Source organism: Haliaeetus albicilla, chromosome 4 (genome assembly GCF_947461875.1).
Source record: "Haliaeetus albicilla chromosome 4, bHalAlb1.1, whole genome shotgun sequence".
Lineage (NCBI taxonomy): Eukaryota > Metazoa > Chordata > Aves > Accipitriformes > Accipitridae > Haliaeetus > Haliaeetus albicilla.
In genome coordinates this window covers 52,597,825-52,620,089 of record NC_091486.1, presented here as the reverse complement: position 1 = coordinate 52,620,089, position 22,265 = coordinate 52,597,825, and the positions used below count along the sequence as shown (strand labels likewise).

The window sequence follows — 22,265 nt, the reverse complement described above, 5'->3', positions numbered from 1 at the left end:
TCATTCTGAAAGGTTATGTTAACTAACTTGGTCACCAAGTATCAGTTACCAGTCCCAAAGGTAATCTACAGCTGAACTGTGACTGGGATTTTGTCATTTCAAAATATTTGCAAAATGTAGTGTTCTTTTAAAAAAAACTTGAACCCAACTGACAACAGCCTCTGGTGTGTTAGCAGCCAGGTGTAGCCACAGATATTGTTTAACATTAGTTTAAGAAGGAATATTTATATAAAATACAAATATGAACATATATTTAGGTAATTAACAGTAATGACATAATTATATTACTGCATATGTTGTAATATAGCTTTTAGCATAAGACCTATTGAAATGTAGTCCTAAGGAAAGAGAAGTTTTGGAACTGAATTAGAAGACCTAAAGCCAATTTTATCACAAGTTGATGCTTACTTCTGCTGGAAGGAGAAAAAAATTATTTGCTTAATACTAACAGTCATGATGTTCACTATGGAAATACAGTTTTATAGTTTCTCGGTTTTACTGTGTTTTACCCATTTGCTGAGCAGTGATAAATGGAATTTGGCAGAAGAACTAAATTACCTCTTTGAAAATATCTGGCAATACGTGTATTCCCAATGACCAAAAAGGGCATATCATAGGGAAAAGTATACATGTGAAAGAGATGTGACTATACATGCTTTTGTGTAATGCTCATATGGTGTATGACAATCTAAACTGAAGTTTCTGTATTGTACCCTGCCTCACCTTGAAAGATCCAAAGTAGGTCATATGAGGTGCTGAGAACTAAGTTGTCCTTAGCTGTAATAGAAAGTGAGGGTGGCTGTCAACTTTTCCTGTCATATCACATGGAGAAGACTGTGTTAATCGATTGTTCTCCTTAGGTGTTTAATCCTATAATGAAACTTGATAATCTTTCTTGGTTTTAAACCTTTTTATTTTATAGCAACGATTTATTTTATAGCAACAGTTCCATAGCAACTGTTGGTTCCATTTGAAATCATAGTACTTAGAGTACTAAAGCTTCATAAAATTCACCCTGGATTTGTAATGTTGGGTGGCTAAAGACACCAATATTTGTTCATGGAGACATTCCGTTTGACTACATTCCAAAAATAATACTACTTGTATTATTCTTATGTTGATTCCTACTGTGTACCAGTTTAAAGAGGTTTGCCAGCAAAACCCCTTTCTCAAGGAAATTCAGTTGATACCAGAACTCTCTATGGGAAATGGACACAAACATCAGTAGTCTGTTAAGGCAGCGGAAAAAAATATTAAGTGTAGAATAGTCTTTTGGAATAGAAAGTACTGGTAACTGGCTGAGGTGCAGTACATAATGTACAAAGCTGTCTCAAAACAAGTCTTAAATAGGAGAATGCCTTTTAAAAGGGACACTCACAGAACAGACGCCTGACCAATTTTTTTTTACATTGCTTAGAATACTAGGGAAGAATTTTTAGGTACTGCAGCAGTGATTGTGGTGTAAGAACGTACATAGAATAGGCAAAACTAGAAGACACTTTCCAGTAGGATCTTCTTTCATGCTGTCTCTTTTTCATGAGTCTGCAGGTGGAACAAACAGTGCTTTTCCTTCAGAACACTTTTTAAAGAGCACTGAGCAAAGACAAACCTGCCCTTTAGAAACAGCGCACTGTTAGTGTTACAGAATAGGGAGGGGGGAAAAAAAATCCCCCTTGGCTCCTCTCTTTTGCTGCAGTATAATTTTTTTATTTGAATTTGCAGAGTTAACATCTATTTTGTATGAGCTTCCTCTTTGCAAAGTACTTGGGAAGATTCAGAAGAGTTACATACCTAGCCTCTTTGAAACTTTCTTTGCACTCTTGAGTGGTATGGAACACCCTGACTATGAACACCCTAAAATCCTAAGAGATCCTAACCCCCTAAAGATTAGACTCTGTGTTCTGTTCCGTGGATGCATGGTATATGGTATTTTTCGGTTACAGCAGTTAAATCTGCAGTCCGTAATGGAATTTTCAGAGCTTTCTTTTTTAGGAATGTAAGTGCTAATGACTTTCAGTATGCTATCTACAAAGAAATTGAAGGTGTCACTGTAGCATAGGTATGTGTTCTAGCCTTAATCAGGCTGTATTAAAAATTATAGTAATGAATATGAATCGGAGTAGGCTAATAAACTGGCAGTGTTCCTTGTAAATTCTTTCAATTTACACACAAGTCTTTCACTGCTATAGTTACCATACTGACAAGGGAGACCACAATTTTTTGCTACAAAGAGATTGTCAATTATACTATGGCCATACTGTGAGAGTTTTAGCATCACAGCTACTGTTAAATGCTTAACTTCTGCAGCTGTGTTGTCAAAATATTTTTTTATACTTTAAATTCTGTCCATCAAGACTGCTGAACAGAGCAGTCTTGCCTTGCTGTTTCAGATACGGACTAGATAACTTTTTCTTTCAGGTTCTGTTAGCTATGCTGAACTAAACGGTGCAAGACTCATTTAACAGCAGTTCATGTGAGAAGAGATCCTTTAATGTACTCCTTTCTGCCATTTTAATTCATGAATGCTATAAATTAAATAGATTCAAATTTTGGTTTTGTTTGCATACATGTTTTGCATATACTAATGTGTTTATACATGCATTTATACTTTTTTGAGGTTTGGCCTCTAGCAATACTAATGTGAACATAAGTTAATACATATTTGCTTATATACTAATATTCTGCTGAGTGCATTATTGTTGATATATCGCACTTGATAATTTTCTTTGGGATCAGTATAGTAGTGAAATAGACCTCAGTAACTTGAGTTAATATTAGTTTATTTAACAAAAGTTAAATATATTTTGCTTTCTGCTGAGTAGATCATCCTTTCTCTCTTTTTTTTTTTTTTTTTTTTTTTTTTTTTTCCTTAATGAACAAAGCTCTTTGGTGAATTGACTCTAACATTAAAGACTAATGCAGTGTGTCTGGTCACCTTTAAATGAAATGTCTATTACCCCTAGGACCAATAACTCTTTTTTTAAAAAAAAAGTTCAGTTAAATGAGGATGATATTACAGCATTTAGTCTGCTACAAACAGATAACTATTTGCATGGTGGTAACAAATGTTACATCTGCACCTGTAGGGTTACTGCCTTGTTATCTTCCTTACTGAGGGTTGTTCAGTGCCAATATTTTTTCCTTCCTTTCCCCAACCACCCCCCGCCCTCAACTTCTGGCTTGATGTCCTACACAAGTGATTAGTGTGCTGTAATTGAATTGGCTGTAAAAAGATAATTAATTGATATTTCACTCCCAGAGAGGTCAAGCTGCCCTATCTTGAATGGTTGTTATGAAAGTAGTCATCCTGCTGGTGCTTATCCCTGGAAGGTGGCACACGATCTTTGTCTTGCTGATAGTAATAGTTGTTGTAATTAAAATTAACATGAAGGGGGTATTTAAGGAGTGATTCTCTGATTTGGATGCCTTAGCTTCACTTTGAAAGCATTTGAAACTGGAATTTATAAACCATATTAGGTAGTTGTCTGGGTAGTATTTCTTTAATGCCTGGCACAATACTATCTCATTTGCTGTCTAAACCTTCTTTGTGCCATATTACCAGTAGCGTGGGATGACAAATATGACTATAGATGTGTAAAGTTTCTGAGATGACTAATGTGAAATCCTGTCAGGCACCTTGAAACCATTGATCTTAAACACCTTTCTTTGAACAGCTGCTTGTTTTGAGATTATTTTAGCTAAAGATTGGCATGAAGAATTTTTTAATAAATGGATTATCTGTATATAGGACTTCCACTAATGTTTAAGAGGCCCTTAAATAAGAGAGCAAAATTCTACAAGTGACTCCCTTGGAAAAGGTGGGAAGACTTTATAAATGAAGTCTGGGAGTTGGGTTCACTGTCTCCTGTGAAAGGTGTATTTAATTATTTACTATGTGTACTTAAAACTGTTTTAGAGAAGGATTAGGTGATGCAGTAAGCCTTCTGTAGGCCTAACAGCTATGGCACTTACTCTTTTTAAAGACTATTCACAACTGTAGACTTGATGACAATTAAATAATTCTGCTGTTCCTAGTAAGCCAGGTATGTACTGTTACTTCCCTGTGCATCAGTGTAAGGTGACTTGCTCAAGGTCATACAATCAATCAGGGTCTCAATTCAAGAGTTCTTTTTTTCTAGTGCTTTCTCAGATCATGACTGTAGCGACTGTAGCAACTGTAGTCTTTACTTGTTACTGTAAGTATCTTGACGCTCACTGTGTGAATAAATACGTTATGGGCAAACCTCCTGAAGGCTTGTGTCAAACAGGAAAATGTTTGCACTAGAAATGTTTATCTCTTCTTTCTTCCCTAAAGGGTCACTGATGTTTATTCTCTGCAATGTTAAAGAAGAAAAGTTGAATGGGGTCCCCCCCCCCCTTTCTTTTTTAACTTGATTTTCCATCCCTAATGATGGTTATACTAGCCTTGTGACTATAGTGCACTGCTAAAAGTATCTTCTCAGTGTTAAACATTTCCTTTGTAATTGTGTGGCACAAGAGCTATCAATTAAGAATAATAAGTTTAAAAAAGGTTGAACAGAGGAACTTTTCCAAAACTGATAGTGCATTAAGAACCCGGAGTTATTCTGTAAGCAGTGTGGTTCTCGTTCATTGCCCAGAGACTAAATACTGCTACTACAGCAAAAGCTAATGGAGAGAAAGATGTTATTTAATGTCCTTGCAGAGGCAAAGACTTAACTTTTATCTTGCCATATAATGATAAAGTTATGGCACTGTGGAGATAACTGTGGCTTTCACAGCTGGAAATTTCTTACTTTAAGGTATTCTGGCTAGGATAAAGTATTACAGTTAGAATATTATCTTTCTTTCACACTTCACCCTGCAGAATTTGAGACAAACTACTGTTTCTTGGTTTTGTCCTGAATTATTCAGCAACAGCTTTCTAACACAAAATATTCCTGCCATGATGGGAAGTTACCTACCAAAGCATTCTCCTGTCTTCTGGTTTGTATTATAAAATGCTTCTTCAAATTTTCTCTCATTAAGAACATGACCAAAACAGCCTTCTTGCAGGTTTTGCAGGGAACAGAAGTTATTTAATTGTGAAATTTGAGTTCCTGCAGGATGGGTTGGTATAAAATGATCATGAGTAATTGTAGTATTAGGTATTGTTTGCTGTGTCGGTTGTGACAAAAACCACACAAGATGGCACTGGTTCTGTTACACCTGAATGAAAAGAGGAAAAGGCCCCCCTGTTTTGTGTAATGCTGTCAACATAATTTTTCAGGCTTTGCAGTACTTCTTACAGTGGGATCCTGAAGAACATGTCAGAAAAGGAAGAAAAGTAAAAGCCATTAAACTTACATCTATGGCAACCTGAATGTAAAATGCTGTATTTGCATAGATACGATACACTAAAATGAAGAAAACAATGGTGTAGGCATTTAAAAATTTTAGGAAATAGTCCAGAAAATAACTTGGTGTACTAACTGAAGGCTTGGAATTGTACTGGGAAAGTTCTAGGGAAAAGTCTAGATACTATTGTTTGAACTGAGAAGGTGAGATGTGCCCATTCTGAAAGTTCAGGTAGAGATAACTATTTACTTCACTCCCAGTAAGATTTTAGTTCTAAAAAGGAAGAGCAGATAAGAGTTTCAGATGTGAGACAGTTTGATGAAACTTCTGGTTGCAAATTCTTTTGACTGTTGAGTTGTACTGGCTTTTTTCTGGTTTTATGATTTGGCTCGAATTACTGTAGGGGATGCTAATAGCTTAGTGACCAGGATCCAATTTTGTTTACAGAAATAAATAATAGGAAATTGTGAGAGAATCTTAATATATGTAAATCAAAATCCACCATATTCAAGTGCTGATGATTTTGCATTTGTTCTTAACTTATGAATGCAAAGGAAAACACTAGCACATCATAAATTACACCATTTTTGGCACTTTCCTTAGGCACTACAGAAATACTACTTTTTTTCTTCTTTCTTTCTTTTTTTTTTTTCCCCTGTAGAAAGGAGGCAAAAAGCCAAGTGGCAGGATATCTGCTGAGAAAGCTGAGAAGATGACAGTCTCACAGGAGAAAATGGAAGACAGCAGGTATGTGTGAATCAGTATTCCTACTGCTCAGCTGGAGAATGCTGTCTGCTGAAAGCAGTTTTATTTCTTTGCAATACACCATTTTTGATTGGTGTTATTCTCTTGGACAAATGGCCCTGTCTTTTTCTTAGGTGACCACTGTAACATAATTACTACCTGCCACATTTTATGCCAATACATCTTTACTTCCTTATAACCTGGGCTTGTGCTTGCAAGAACAATATTTCTCAGTCCTTCAATTTGGAGAGTGTTTGGTGTTGGGGGTTTTTGGTATTTGGGGTTTTTCTTAACTGCTTTTCTTGTTTTATTAGAGCTTTCCCCCCCCCCTCTTTCAAATGAAGTCAGTGAGGGAGGTTTCACTACACCTTTAAAATTGCCATCAGATCTACTACCTGGTTTTTCAGCTAAGTTTTGCAGTCTGCTCTGACTTCTGTGTTGCTGTGATTACACTGAGTAATTACATCTAACCTTGCTAGTTTAAAACTGGTGTGTTTAAATGAAACTCCATAATTGCATTACATACGATGTAGACAGTTGAAAAGAACTAGGTAGAGAAGAAAAACTCCTCTGCTTACTAAATTAGTCAAAGTTTGCACGGGTGATTGGAGCAACTGTGACAACATAAAAGTTAAAGTTTATTTAAGCACAGAAAATCCCTGCTGTCTGGGGAAAAAAAAAAAAACCAAACCCAAAACCCACTAGTTTGAGTTTACTGAAAATCTGGAATGGAATTAGGTGAAGAAAGTAGTGTATTATGACCCTTTGTGGTGTTAATGTATTAGAAGTAAACTCCAGCTGTAGATTTTCAGTGCGTGTTGGGCATGTTTTCTGTGCTTTTACTGTTTGAAAACAAAACACCACCATTGGCATTGCATTTTTCTGCTTACAGGAAAGAATTATCTTGCACTGTTTCATAATTACAGGCTTAGGAAGGTATAGATATTTTATTTTGCATGTACTCTATAGTTTCATATTATGTTCCATGTTGAGATTCATGGACAATATTTAATTAAAATGGAAGTATCAAAATTCTCTTTGAACATGTACCTTCAATTGTGGATGGACAAATGGCAAATTCCTTCATGCAGGAATGAGGTAGAATTATCATTATCATAAAAAGGAACTGGGATGTAATCCAAAAATGCACCTAAAGTTGCATCCTTATGGGTTAAAAAGAGAAAAGTTATTTCTAACTTCCATCGGTGCAATTACATACAAATTGCTGATTGTCTAGATATTGTTCTACTTCTACCTATCAGAATTCAAATCAGCTGTTGAGAAGTTTGTGATTTGTTTCATAAGAACTTTTGTGACATATTGCAGGTAGCTTCCTATTTCAACCCCCCAACAGTACTGACTTCGTACACTGACTATAGGGAAGTTTGGTTGGTTGGGTTTTTTTAATGAGAACAGTCTGCGTAAACTAATGATTTTTAATGCTGCAAATAGAAGCCACAAATCCATTTCCAACTCTGCAACTCAGAAACTTAAGTGCAGTCTGTAAAGTCTTACCTGGAGTAAGCTTTCCTTGCCCAGTGTCAAGGTCTAGGTGAACTTTTAAATATTCTTACCCTGTTGTAGGGAAGAATAAGGCATCTGCAGCAGCTCAACTTGGGAAAAGTGTTAGGTGTCCTTTATCATACTGGAACACTTAAAATGTAGAATTCTGTCTCGGGCTGATGGTTCATTTAGCTGTTATCTGCTTTAGATATTAGTCACAAACTTTCAAATCCTATTCCTTGTAATTCCAACTGGAAAAAAAAGAAGATGCTCATTTTGCTAATGCAAAGGTATGGCAGGCAACTAAAGTAATAGGAGGCTTTTTAAAAAGTCAAGGTAGCTTTGAATAGACTGGAAGAGTAAGAGAACTTGTAAGTGTCAGGATACTGCTTTAGAGAAACTCTAGCTTTCAACAAAGAGGACGTGACATCTACTGCTTTCTTAGATTGAGGTGATCTATTCTGATACAACTGATTTCTGGAGTTGCACCAAAGCTAAATTTGGCTCAGCATGTGTAAATTGCTTTGTATGTGTGTTAAAAAGAATAGTAGAAATGTTTTTTTGAACAGCATTATTTCCTCAGAACAAGAAGTAATCTGTTTCTTTCATGATACTGCTTAGACGTGAATTAAAAATACGGTTTTTAGCTTTTGGATAACTTTATGGCTTCTCAGTCGTTTTCTGAGAGAATGCATATGCAGGTAGACCTCTTAGTCCTACTTTTTATGTTCAGTATTCTCATACAGATATTTTTGCTAGGTGACTAGCTGGAAGAACAAACTGTCATTTCAAGTACAGTGAATAAACCTTCCTTTTTATAAGTACCATATGAGAACACAGTAAGTAAAAACTCTGGTTTGTCATAACCATTTAATCGATATGCAACTCTGAAAGCAATACTGAATCTTCCATGATCCAGCCACAGATGTGCTTGCATTAAGGCTGTGGTATGAGATGGTAGTAAATGAAATTGCAGCTACAGCAGCAAGTATTAGGGGGAAATGAAAATTCCTGACTCAGAGGAGCAGGGCAATGACAGAAAGACTCCTCATTATAGATCTTTTCATATGGAGAAGAATGACTGGTAAATGAGGTTTCTGTGACACAAAGAGGATGGAAATACAGTTGGACGTTCATGCAGAAATTGTGCTCACTGTACAAAACAAATAGAAGAATAGGGGATATCTAATTTGCATTTCTTAACTGACAAAATGAGTATGGAGATATCCTCTGAGATGGATGACAGTTGCAACAGTTAAGAGAAAGGTATTGTTTAACTTTCCCATTATTTGGGTTTTGATGAAAGTGACTTTTACTATAGCCTGCTTATTGGTAACTTTTCCAGTGTTTGCTTTATTTACTGTACAATACATTACAGGCTTTTTAAAATACTGACTTGAGCAAATCTGCCATGATGACTAATTCTCCACCTTTTTCACTAGTTCAGCTAATAGCAAAGCATAAAATAATTATAATGGAACTTGCTGACATGAGCAGGCATAGCGATTCCAGGGTCTAATCAGGTTGTTCCCACTGATTTGCAATAGCTTCTCTGTAGCAGACAAGGTATTTTTTCATCTTTAACCAGTATGAGAAGTCATGTTTATAACAAAATAGATAGGACAATGTGCATTGGGTAATAATAGAAATCAGAGGTACCTAACTATTTAAAGCACTTTCAGAAGTGCTTCGTTTAGTGCATGCAGCACCTGTCTCTCTCATTTTTGCAGTGTGACCAGGGAATTTAGTGTAGACTGGATTTTTTGTTTTATTGTGTTTTTCCTTAAATGGCTTCACTTGGCTGCATTCCAACCCCTTAGTCTGAACCTATTTTGCTTTATCCTATTAAGTGGCCTAGAGAGTTGCAAATTCCCTGATTTCTGGATCTGGAATAGCTGGAGGTGCCTTCGCGTAGGATGCCATCTCTCTTCAGTGATTTGTCTTTGGGCATAAGATACCTTTTTTTTTTTTTTTTTTTTTTTTCTAAATACTTGAAAAAATAAAAAAAGAGAAGGCTGTCTTTCAGGCAAGATTAGTTGGACTTTTATACTATGATGTGAAGGGTCTGTACTTGTGTGCTGAGAAGGGGATCTCTCTTTTCAGGTACGTGAGAGGTACCTGAAATACTTGACTTTGTCTTAAATATTTTATACAATCAAAGATCAGGAATAACCTATATAATCAATGTCTGTAGGAAAAAAGACAATGCTGAGTTTTCAGACAGGTCACTTAATGTACTTGCAGCTGTCTCGCACATCGATCTTCACCACTGTCTAGTGATTCCTTCAAACCTACAGTAAGCCATACACTGAGTCATTAATTAGCTTCACCTAGAAGTCAGTCTCTGCCTACAGCAGCAGCCACTCCATTAACATCTGGTGTATTTCAAACAATAGAAATGATTGAAACAGGAACTCCTACATTTCGATGAAGATTAAGAATGGCACGCCACCCTGTAATTTAGGTAGTTGTGCAAGTTTTCATTTGCATTAGCAGAATAGTGCAGATTGTCTTGAATTATTCCATAAAAATATCTTCAGGTTTTGAAAGATTTACTGTGCCATATGTATGTTGTTTATTTTGGAGTGTTCTGGTTTGGTGGTGATGGATTTTGTGGTTGTTTTAAATGTGTCCTCTAAATGAAGATGAAACTAAGATTCATTAATTCTCTAGAAGCCTAGAGAGTGGCACATTTGAGTCTCAGTGCTGGTTTTAAGCCTTGAGAGCTACCTTAAAACTCTGAATTACATTCATAGAATAGCTGAATTTAAATCTGTCAGTTCCATTTCCTTTATTAGTAAAATGAACTTCTTTCATATGCGACACTGACAGTTATTGCAAGCAAAGATTTGTTGTCACATGTTTTTGTTTTCTTCAGTTATGTAGTAAGTAGGGTCAAGTTTGTGTTATAATTAATTCAAACTAATTGAAATTTGTGTTTACTTGAAATCTGGATGAAGCTGGCTGATGTAGCTTTACATATATTTTCCTGTGACTTGCATGACTTTGAATGGTTTAGACAGAATAGTACTTAATCATGCCAAAAGTGTAATTGGACATTACATACTCATGGCTTAAGATTGTTTTCATTGGGGTTTTTTGTCCCTTTAGCGTGTCCATCCATATTCTGAACACTATTTTTAATCAATTGGGTACGCCTTAAAGCAGCGCATTGTATGTTCACGGGAGGATATCCATTTTCAGTGTCACTGCAGAGATCTTTTATCAGGATAGTTGATCAGAATACTTCTGTGTAGGAAAAAGAGGCAACAGTAATTGAAGAAGCTTACTCGGTACTAAAAGTTGATTCCATTGTTTTGGAAGAACTGGAACTTACTTGGCACCTTATTCTGCAACTGTAACTCAGATCAGTGCTGCACATTTGAATTCAGGATTTCGAAGGAAAGTAATGTTTACAAAATTAAGACATTTGTTGATAAAAGTGGCAGGGCTATACCAACTTCTTTTTTCCCCCTGTTAAGACATATTTAGTTTTAGTTTTAGAACAAAAACATTGTTTTATACACAAGATAGTGTGTTGTCATCTGGGATATGCAAAATTGTTGCAGCTAGTGATACAGCAGACTTTCTGTGGCTGCAAATAATATTTTCTAGAAATCTCATGACAGCAGTCGGCAAACAAAATATTCTGTGTTATAATTTATACTTTGGACCTGAACGTTTTATATGCAACGTTGCATCAAAAAGTGTAGGTCCTATGTATGAGTTGCATGCAAGTGGAAAGTCGGTTTGTCTAATCTCAAGACATACTTTTTTATTCCATTACTCATTTTAATACATTGTTTTAAATAGATTAGTCTCAGCTGTTGAGGTAGAAGCAGCTTGTTATTTTTCCATAGCAAAGGTCACTATGCATCAGGGTAGTCAGGTGGCTGGCAAATAAAACTTAAAATAAGTTTTATATGGCCATCTTGCTTTACTTGAAAAGGATTCTTTTAATTGCCTGATCATTTTATTTATGCAGGAAAATTCCTTGCATATTACAGAATTACACTGTGTGACAGGTCCCTGTCAATTCATGAAGAATATTGAATAGCTGACGAGGACGGGCTTGATTTAATGTATGACGTATGGGACTTTACCCAACAACGTATGAAAGTTGTATATGAATCTTTGACTGGGTTGGCTGGTGCGAAGATGGAAGAGGAAATGTCAACTTCCTTTATTATTTATTCTGAGCGATATTAATTACCTGTTTTGTGGTTGGAAAAAAGCAGCCACATGCAGAACGTAGCCAAGCACCAAGCCCTAATCCAATCAGTCTGATGTATGCGGAAAGTTTACAGAATGACCTTGTGCATAATTACTCATTTGATGGCTGTTAGTAAATGGCACAAATGGAATCTGACATACATTAGAACACATTAATGATTGCCTTCCTCCCTCCATCCTCTTCTGTACAGAAAAATGATTTTAATTAAGACTTCCGTGATTAGTCATTTAATCAGTCATTAGGCCAATACAGATGGAGTCAATTAATTTTTTTACACTTGAATAGAGACTTGATGCTACTGCAAACTGTACAATCTACTTTTTTTTTTTTAATGTGGTATCATGGGCAATTGCCTTGATGTCTGTCTAGTAAGTGTACATCACTCTTCCAAAAACTGGATAGCATTTATAGCACATCGGTATTATGGCAACTATAGGTATGTTTTATTACATGCTACCTGAATTTTAATGAATCGGTTCAGGTTTTGAATTCAGACTGATGGTTGTTCTTGTTGTGGAGTATCCTTTATTTTTTAAAGAGTAGTGGGGCAGAGTTGCCTTTTTGAAGCAAACGCATTCAACATCTCCTAATGTATTGTTATTACAAATGATAATACTTTGTGTTTCAGTGCTAAATTTCATGCAAGAATTTCAAATGTTTTATGAATTTAAGGGCCTGTTTCATTTGGTGTGGGAAGACTACCTACTTGGCAGATTCAAAAAATGAGGTGTATATAGCTATGAAATTACTTGCTAAAAATCATAAGAGGAGCTGTGATCACCATCCGTGTTAGATCAACAATATTTGACATGACTCATTGGCTGTAGATTAAAGTCATTGGTCATTTAAAGGACAAGAAGAGAACAGAAGTTGTTTTTTAGACTTTGAGAACTATTTTGGAATAGGTCTTCACCTATTGTGGTTGGCTGATATATCTTCTCTTTAAAAGATAGCACTCCAAAACAATATCAAAGCTTGTTTAAAAAAGACGAAGCAACTGTTACTTCTATTCTACGAGCAATTAAATACAGAGAAAATTAATAAACTGATGAAACTTCCATCATGTTTTTATTGTCTGCTGTATGTTGGCTCATAAAGCAGCATTGATTGTTTCTAGTGGTGTGCATTTGTTGAGATCTTATTGCCCTATTTAAAAAAAACCACAAGAGCTCCAGATTTTCTTCTTGAGGATACATTGTGGATAAAACCAAAAATAAAATATGATATAAACGATTAAAAGAAGCATTGTCTTGAATCCACACTCTTGCCACTCCTGCCAAACTAAGTTCAGCAATGAACTAAATCTGGGAGGACAAAAGAAAGCACTTACTGGTAGAATGGGACATAAATTGTTCCCATCTGCAGATATGCGTGAAAAAGGAGCAAGAATTGTAATTTTAAGTTTCTAAAGCAAAGTGTCACTGTTATGGAATTGTGGAATCGTAAATTTATGATGGGTTTGAAAACAGCAGTACTGTATTCTCTAATCTTTAAGTAATTATTTATACTGTTTACAGTGCTACTTTTCGCTAGAAAGAAGGATTTGGTGTATTGAAAAGGACTGAAGTGTATCGTGCTTTGTATTGAACACGTTTGCATATCTGGGAATACTAGTCAGAGGAAGATAAGAATTAACATCTGCAGTGTATATTTCATAGATCTGCTCTTGTCCTCAACAAGAAATTGCTTTGTTCCTCCTTTTAGTTGATTCTTCATAGTGTTCCTTTGCAGAATTCATGCTCACTGACCATTATAGTTTCATGCAGACAAACACTGTGGAGTCATGCAAAGTGTTGAGGCAGCCTCCAAAGTGGTAAGAAAATCTGCTTGGAAGTCGTTATTTTTAAAGTGAGATTTTTGGGGATGGCATGCTGTAAAGACAGGCAAAGTAGCTTAGATCCTGAGAATAATACTGTTTTGTATAACCTTGGCAGACCTATGGAAGGTAGGGTGGGAGCAGTGAAAATCTTCGGTAGTGCAGGAAACACACAGAAAATCATTTTAGTAGGTTTTGTTTATATTCAGGAGCGTAGAACAGAAATGTCTGTATTCTGTGCTTATGTTTAAGCAGTATTACAACTCCATCTGCCAACTCCATCATGTTTCATCCGTATTTTCACTTACCGAGAAAGCAAGATGTATTCAAGGGTAAAATTTTGAAAAGCAACTAGCTGTTTTCTCATTGGCTCCCACTCCTTGGCTCATGCTTATTTAAAGCATAGTGTTTGGTGAGCCAGATAGTCTAGCTACTGTGGATATCCTTCCTGATCATCAGGTTGCAAAGAAGGGAAGAAGCAGAATGTCTCCCGCATAACAACTGAATGAATTGCAAACAAGATAGAAGTTTGCTCCATCAAATAATAACCTGGTATGCTAGTTATATGAGACGAACAACTGCAAATGGGAAAGTGTTTGTGCAGTAAGTACAAGGAGGTCTGGTACATTTGGTTTGCGTTTTAAATGTGTCTGAATAATTACTGTTGAGCAGTTAATTAGAAAGATCCTAATATAAGGCTAGCCCATGACATGAGAAGATTGCAAAAAGAATGACTTATGAGTCCCTGTCTGGAAAAATTACTTGATAAAAAAGGACAATCAAATGCTGAGGCACTGTGTTGCCCTAATAGAGAATAGGAAAGCAATTCACCTGGACTGCCAACAAACAGGCTCTGTGGAATGGTAGCTTGAAATAAGTATAAGTGGAGATCCCGCTGCAGAAAGTAGTACATGAATTAGTTTATTAATTCACTGCCACCCAAACCTCTTGAGTCCATTTCCAATGTAAATTAAAAACAAGGCAATTGAAATCCGTGGGAGTAAATGGGGTTAAGAGTCTATGCTAACAGCAAATTTTTGTAGTTGGTGTTTCTGCTCCATTTTGCTGTGTTGTCACCATGCTGGGAGATAAGAGGGAGCTGTCCAGCCTCAGTATTTGAGTGGTTTCCTGTTATGTCAGATCCTCACCATGTGAGTAGTTTGTTTTAATGTTGTCTTCGTGGGCTATTGCAGAGGCAAAAGGGAAAGGAATAGATTGATTTGTGTCTGCCTTAAGAAAGATTGGAAAAATGAGCCCTGTCTTGTCTAGCCCAGGAATAATAAATAAAAGCAGGTGTGAGGTGTTGGAATTGAAAACAGCTGGATATGACGGATGTGATCTGACTTCTCTAGAGCTTCAGTCTTTAATCCCTGTGGCTCAGTGTGAATATTTCCCTCCTGATGCAATGCAGAAATAATAAATAGAACACAGCATATGGAAGGGTTCCTAGACTGAGAAAGGAGGAGGGAACAAACCACAGTTAACTCTCTTTATGCTCTCTTTTCCTTGTATATGTATAGCCCAGCAACCTTTCTTGCCACATTCTACTAATCCTCATTGTCTGTTTCTTGGTTTTTGCAGCAAGACATGTCATGCTAAGATGAAAAAATTAGAAGCCTTTGGAAATTTGTGTTGCAACTGGAATCTACCTTCATCCAGAGCTATGTTTTTGAAGACAAATAATGATTCCCCTCCCCATTTTGGATGTAGCTTTTGCCCATAAACGCTTCTTCCCAATTAAAGTGAACACTGAACCATCACTATAAATTGCAATGAAATGCCTCTCTGTACCATTAAAATGATCTGATATTCAATTAAAGTACAGAGTCATCCAGCCTTATTCTGTAGCTTGAATCTTGTCAAGTCCTGACCCTTGTAGTCTGCCAGAGGATGGGTTTGTCCACTGGAAAAAAAAGCCATCTGCTTTGGAGTGTTCCATACAAGGAATGGATAGGAAGAGCAATTCAGTTGATTAGAGCTAACATGGTATTTGAGATGACATCAAATGATTCATTACACTTGTCTGAGACAGCAGGATTAAAAAATAGGCATAGTGCAATTCTATCCTACCCAATAATGTTTTTTTATTTAACCTGGGTTTAAAATGCTTTGTACGTTGGAATGAATACTTTGGCGTGGATGTGAAGTAGTATGTAAAAGAAACAAAGAAACGCCTGCTGAAGTAAATGATATGTGGGTTCTTTCTTTCATGTTTATTCTATTCCAAGAGTAATGATAAGATTCATCAGGGTCACACTTGGAAGCTGTCTTGCAAAGTAGATCATTTAGAAAAACGCTTTGGCACCCTGCTGTTTTGTCATATATTCCAAGCTGGTTGTGCCAAAAGAGAATTGTAGAAACTGCTGTCATAGAGTACAAAATCATTGGATTTATAATAGGGAGCCAGTGGCGAGAATTCATTATACATTCACACCTGCAGATAAAGAGCATCTAAAATTGGAAGTTTTATTCCACTCATCTTTGATCCTGATATTATTAGATGATATTAGCATCATCCTACACTAGATTCTGGAATTGGAGCAGATACGAATTCCATCCATTAATTTTTTCATTTAAGTCATTCTTTCTGTACAGCAACTGTATCCTGTATTTAGAGCAGTAGTTCTGGATACTGAGACTTTTGGTTTCTGTTGTTATATTGTATGGTCCTAGTCTCCTATGTGTAATTTAATTTTTGTAAACTAATAATATAAAAATCACGCAACTCAAATCATTTCACGATCCTGAAAGAAACTTTTCCATACTTCTAAAGTATTTGGGGTAATTTCATCAAGTTCTAGACATGAAGTGATATCTTTACATAGAATTTGCTAATTTAGGCTCTTTATTTGTATTTGTAAATACATAGGTCTGTGTGAAAATACCACTTAAACAGTAACACAGACTAAGACTAGGAATTCTCCTTAATCTCAACCTAACCTTGGGAGCCCAGATTCTCTGTTTCAGCTCAATAATTGTGATATTAGTATCCCAATTCAGATCTTCCTGCCCAGTTTTAGAGATTAAACCCCAAATTCTACATGTACTGGTTCCTTTCCTTATCCTGCAACAGATAAGTTATTAATTTACACTTGTACGTGTTCATACAGAGCTATTTCAAACAGAACTACAAAATTTGGGCCAAGTTTGTATCTTGTGTAAAATAGCTGTAGTCATATTGAAACTACTGATTGGTAACAGCTGAGTATTTCACCATTTGAATCTAGTTAAAGATGAAAATTATTTGCTACGAAGAACGATCACAGCCAATCAATTCTGCATTTCTAGCTGTTTGAGAGCTAAATTTTCAAAGCTTGTACAGGGAATTTTTGCACAGCTCCTGTTCCTTGCGTAATGGCTGGAGATACACGACTTAAGTGTTTCAGTAGCCATCATCTGTGACAACTTGCATTGCCATAAAGAGAGTTTATAGCAAAATAAAGGAAAGATCTGCCACTGAAAGTTCTAATTTGTACCCTGGGGAAAGTTAAAACAGGAATGCAGATTTTTGTCTATTGTTGTAAGGGAATTGGTAGTTTACTCAGATGAATTTAGGCAATATTATCTAAAGCTTTATAGGCAAATACTGTACAAACATTGTGAAGGCAATTAAATATCTAATAGCAGTCCAATTAAGTTATTTTTATGACTAGAGGATGAGTTACTGGTGGTTTATTTGTAGGCAGCCACTTAAGTAAATCCTAAAGGTTACATACTGCACAAAAAGGAATAAATCTAAATTCAAGGTCCTGAAGACCTCTGTTGTAAATATTCATTCAGTCTTGACATTTTTTACCATATAGACTCTCTATTCAGCTAAGAAGTCAGCAGTGCGTTGAATTTTTCTGATTTTAATTGATGGGGAAAATGGAATACAAGTTAATTATCCAGAAATAATTCCACTTGATAACTTCCACAAGAGTGTGTAGATTTCCTTGTGTGGTCCACCTTAGTATTAGTTTGTGATTTTCATCCTGAAAACTTAGAGAAATTAAACACATATCTGTTGAATTACATGCTTTTCAAGTAGACTATAAAATAAAACTAGTAGTGTAGCACTAAGATAGCAGCCAAAATTGAAACTGGAATAGCAGTTTGTACTGAGTCATGCAAACTCACAATTGTCTTTGTCTCCCAAAGGTCATGATACTGACAGAACAATAAGAGTGGTAGAATGCACGTCTGTAGAGTGTGGAGATGCCCCTGCATTTCTGAGAGAGATTGATAGGAAATCATTAACGCAGTTTATAAAAAGAAGGCAATTCAATTGATAGATTCACCTATAACTGAGGATCACACTGGCTATCCCTAGAACTAAAAGAGACACTGTATGAAATGTAAGGTTTTCGAAATGTGTAATTTTGGAAAACAGAATGTGAAAAATAAGATTTTTATAGGTCCACAGATTAGATTACTTGGCTTCAAAATCCTGTTGACCAACAAGGAATCCTCCTGGAATTTATAGAACAGCATGTCGTTCACAGTGCATTGGACACATTCATCATTTTATCTGCTTGTGGAATATCTTCTGGTAGACTGAGATTTATTTTTTCCATATACGTGAAATGACTGGCAAGATTCAGTCACTTCTACTGTATATTCTTTGGCAAATACTTGCTGGACTCTTTTTCAGAAAATACTCGTATTAAATAGTTTGTTCTTAGGAGAGGTATATGCCTAGCTGTAGTTAACTCGTTGAACATCTTACAGAAAGTCTGTGGAACGATTTTTGTTTGCTGCTTTACTCCATGTGTAGAGAGGGACTTGAAGCGGTAGTGACCCTGTCCTCTGAACTACAGTCTTATGGCAGAGTCCACCAAGAAGTAAAGCACTCCCTTTTGAGACCCTTCCTAAGCAACAGTGAGTTGGAATGCCTTCAGACAGGTGGAATATACCTGTTTTTCTTTCCCTTCTCAAGTGCTCATTTGTACAACTTTGATTAACTATGAAGACTTTTAAATCAAACTAGATGGCAGATTCTACAACCCCTCCCATGATATATTTGATCCACGGCTGCTGAAGCTCTAACAAAGAAAAGAGAAAATGATACTCCATTTCTAATTAGAGAACTAATTTTCCTTTGCAAATAGACTTTTTATCTCAGCTACAGTGTTAAGGATCAATGGGTTGTCACATGTATGTCTTTTTAGTAAATGCCAGCTGAGATGACATTAAAGTGATAGACTGATCACTGTAATCAATGCAATTCAAAATTGCTTTATGTCTTAAATGAACTTGGTTCCTTTCTGTGATTCTCCTACAGTTAACATTGTCTGAGCAATGCAGTACAAGGTTACATCTTAGTTTGAAGTTAAAAGTGATGATGATATGGAATTAAAATTTTTTTACATAGGTGCAGGTTTTGCAGTTTTTAACTCCTGGTTTTATGCAATTCAAAGGACCTCGCTATATATTCTTATCGCAAAAAAAAAAAAAGAGCAAAAAAATAAATTTAAAGTAGAAGAAAATAATGTGAAGCTTCCCCTTTCTTCAACTGTGCGCTACCTTGCTCCCATAAAAAGAGTGGCCAAGGCTTACTAAGATTTTTATTTGCTTAGTTGTCTGATGTTAAGCCATGAATATTGACACTCCAAAACACAGCAATTGCTCAACTCAAAGGCAATCAGAATTGGTATTTAAGCACAAATGTGTGGTTCATCTTAAAAGCATAACTGAGTATGTTGTGCAGTGCCTGTACATTTAATGCCAAACATAGGCTTATCCATACTATTTAAAATGATACTGATATGTTTTAGTCTCCCATAAGCACATCTTCCCTGGCTTCTGACACGGCGATGCATCTATGAAAAAAGACAGTCCTATTGATGATGCAGTTGGTGATGATACAGGAGGGCAAACATAACACCAGAGAACAGTCTAATTTTGAACTAAAGGAATCTTTCCATACCATTATTCTCACAGTCTAATCAGTGTCTTTAAAATCTGTTTATGCGGAATACTTCAGAACTCTTTTCTTGTTCTGGTTTTATTTTTTCAAAACCCTAGAGGTTCTGTAAAAACTCTCAGGATCCTTGTAAACCTTTTTATTTCTCTTAAAGTTGGCAGACTGACAGGCTTTAGTTATGCTTAGTGCTAAATTATTTATCTTCCTTTTCCCTCCTTGCCTGACTTCTGAATCTTTAACTCGACTCTTGGGATGTATATTTTTTTTTACTTCCCCCACCCTTTAAAGTGAAGCCATTTTTATCTTTTGTCTTTAGTGTTTTACCATTAAAAAAAAAAGTACATGTAAAATTTGAAGGTATAAGTATGTTTAAGATGCAGTATCTGATTTTTCGTAATTGTAATTCTGAGTCTAACAAGGTAACTAGGTCGTATAAACCATTTTATGCTTACTTGCATGTGATTCTTACTCATCACCTGCATTCAATAGTGGAACTCAAAATTATTTATATTTTTTAAAAATACATTGTATGCTATCTCATATCGTCTTATAGAACAGTCTTGAGGCTTTCTCCTCTAGGATCAAAATCTTTTAATTGCCAAGCGTTTTCAACGATGATGTTGAAATGCTGTTAAATAAAAAGTTAAGCACATAATCTCCTTTAAATCCAGCTCCCCACGAAGTACAATGTAGTGTCACTATATCAGTCTATTTTTTATGGGACATAAGCACACCATTAAGTGCCTTCCTAATAATCACGCTATTGTGTGCTTTAAGTTATGTATGTCCTAGTAACTTTCAAGTAGGAAAGAAGTGAATAAATGGTAGAAGAAGAGATAACCTTTTTCATTTTCATTGCTCATCAGTAGTGAGAAGTGTTTATTTTTACAAAATACGAGGATAATTACTTAAATACTAGCTTTTTTCAATGTTTTAAGCTTTCTTATGTGCAAGGAGTTTCATACGCTAAAGTATCAACATGTATACTATAAGACGTGAATAATATGTACGCTATTTTTATAAGCGGCTTTGTAGTCTACAGGGTAACGTGGTCGTGACTGTGACTCGGGTAGCACTTGTCAGACACTTCCTTATTTATAATTTTTGAAGTATAATTTTTTTTATCTCACAAATATGTTTATACCTTTTAAAACAGTTACATCAATTGGTAATATTGCTTATTTTGACAAAGAAGGCAGTGTGGCTTCAGGATACTGAATGCTTTTGAAAATCCAGCCTAAAGGATTTGAAGCTTGTTTGTGACATCGTTTTGAAAGTGGCCAAATATTTCACATTACAGTGAACAGTACAAAACATTTTACAGGAGGAAGTGTCTTGAATTGTCTTATGAGCTAGTAAAACCAAGCTCTCATCAGCATGTAAGTAAGCGTCATTATTGGTAGTAATAATATATTTATTCTAATCTTTAGATCTCACATGACATCCAAAGAATACAAGTTACAAAAGGATCAGCACTTCACAAAGAATTCTGAGACATTACAAGGTAAAGATCTTTTCTGTGTTATTGTATTCATCAACTGAAAAGCTGTAGAAGCTGTTTTATAGTATAATTTCAGGACTGAATGTATTGATCATGAAAATTATGTCAATCCTTAAATTACTTCTAGGATTAGTAAAGAAAGTCAGTCAAATTTTCCTAGAACTTTTTCTTTCAAAACATTTACCTTTAGTGTCTTGATTAAGTGTCTAACATGTATCTGACAACTTTGTGTGCTATTTTTCATTGCATTCTGTGGCTTCTGATATTCTCTAAAACCATTATATTTATCTTATACATGATTATAAACAAGATTATGGGAACCTTCAGTCTCCTGCTCTTACAACACCAAAAAGCAAAGTCACATATGGAAGAAAGCTTTTGTTGAAGTTTACTTTGAAAATAAGTACATGGCAGTAGTGTGAGAAAGTGTGACTAAATGCTTGTTCTAAAGGCTACAGAGGGAACAGGAGAAGCAGTGCTGTCCACTAGGTCCGGATCATCAGTTCACATCAAATAATGTCACTGAGTTATGCTAGTGAGGTTGTACCTACTTTAAGTCATAAAATTGGCAGTTACTGTCCGAGGGGAAATATTATTATCTCCTGACTGGAGGGAAAACATTAAAAAAAAACCCAAACCCTTTCATTTCTTTAAAATGGATGATGTATACTTGTTTCTTGTGCTGTAGCAAGTTTTATTAGTCGTTTTAAAAACTCAAGATATTTGCTATTTCTTTAAAAACATGACTGACAAAAACAAAGACCGTTGTTATCGTAGGAGTCATGCTTCCTTGATATTTTTATTACTGTGAGCTTGAAGCATCCCATGCATACAGCATAAGAGTAATGGAATGGAAGATCAGCTTTCTTTGCTGTTGTCAAATGCACGTTCTTAAAATAACCTTTTTTGGAACATGTTTCCAAGGGGCATGACAAATTTCTCCATTGATTGGTGTCTATAAGCCCTGATCCTAACTTTCCCTTCTAGCTTAAAGCTATGAATCTGCATACATGTGAATTTAAAATACGCAGAGTGTCCAAAATGCATCTTATTCATCTTGAATATTCTAGTTTTGTCTTTCTTCATTCCAAGCTGTTGACAAGGTAGATTTCCTTATCTTGTTTTATTAGATTGTTCAAATCGCCACGCATGATACTTGCTATAATACTTTTGTTTCATTTTTACTCACATTAGTATTAAACAGTAACTTTCTATTCTATTTTTGAAGTTGGTGACCTCTGAAGGA

At 35.7% G+C, this 22,265-nt stretch overlaps 1 protein-coding gene across 20 annotated transcripts in view; it reads left to right on the top strand.

Annotated features, from left to right (window-relative positions):
* MORN1 (MORN repeat containing 1) overlaps nt 1–22,265 on the top strand; it is a 182,196-nt gene that overhangs the window by 31,207 nt on the left and 128,724 nt on the right. For all 20 annotated transcript variants that reach the window (XM_069782786.1, XM_069782781.1, XM_069782776.1 and 17 more), the window contains 2 exons: nt 5,978–6,063; nt 20,949–21,022. In XM_069782786.1, the coding sequence (XP_069638887.1) occupies nt 5,978–6,063; nt 20,949–21,022 (160 nt within the window). The remainder of the gene's footprint in view (nt 1–5,977; nt 6,064–20,948; nt 21,023–22,265) is intronic.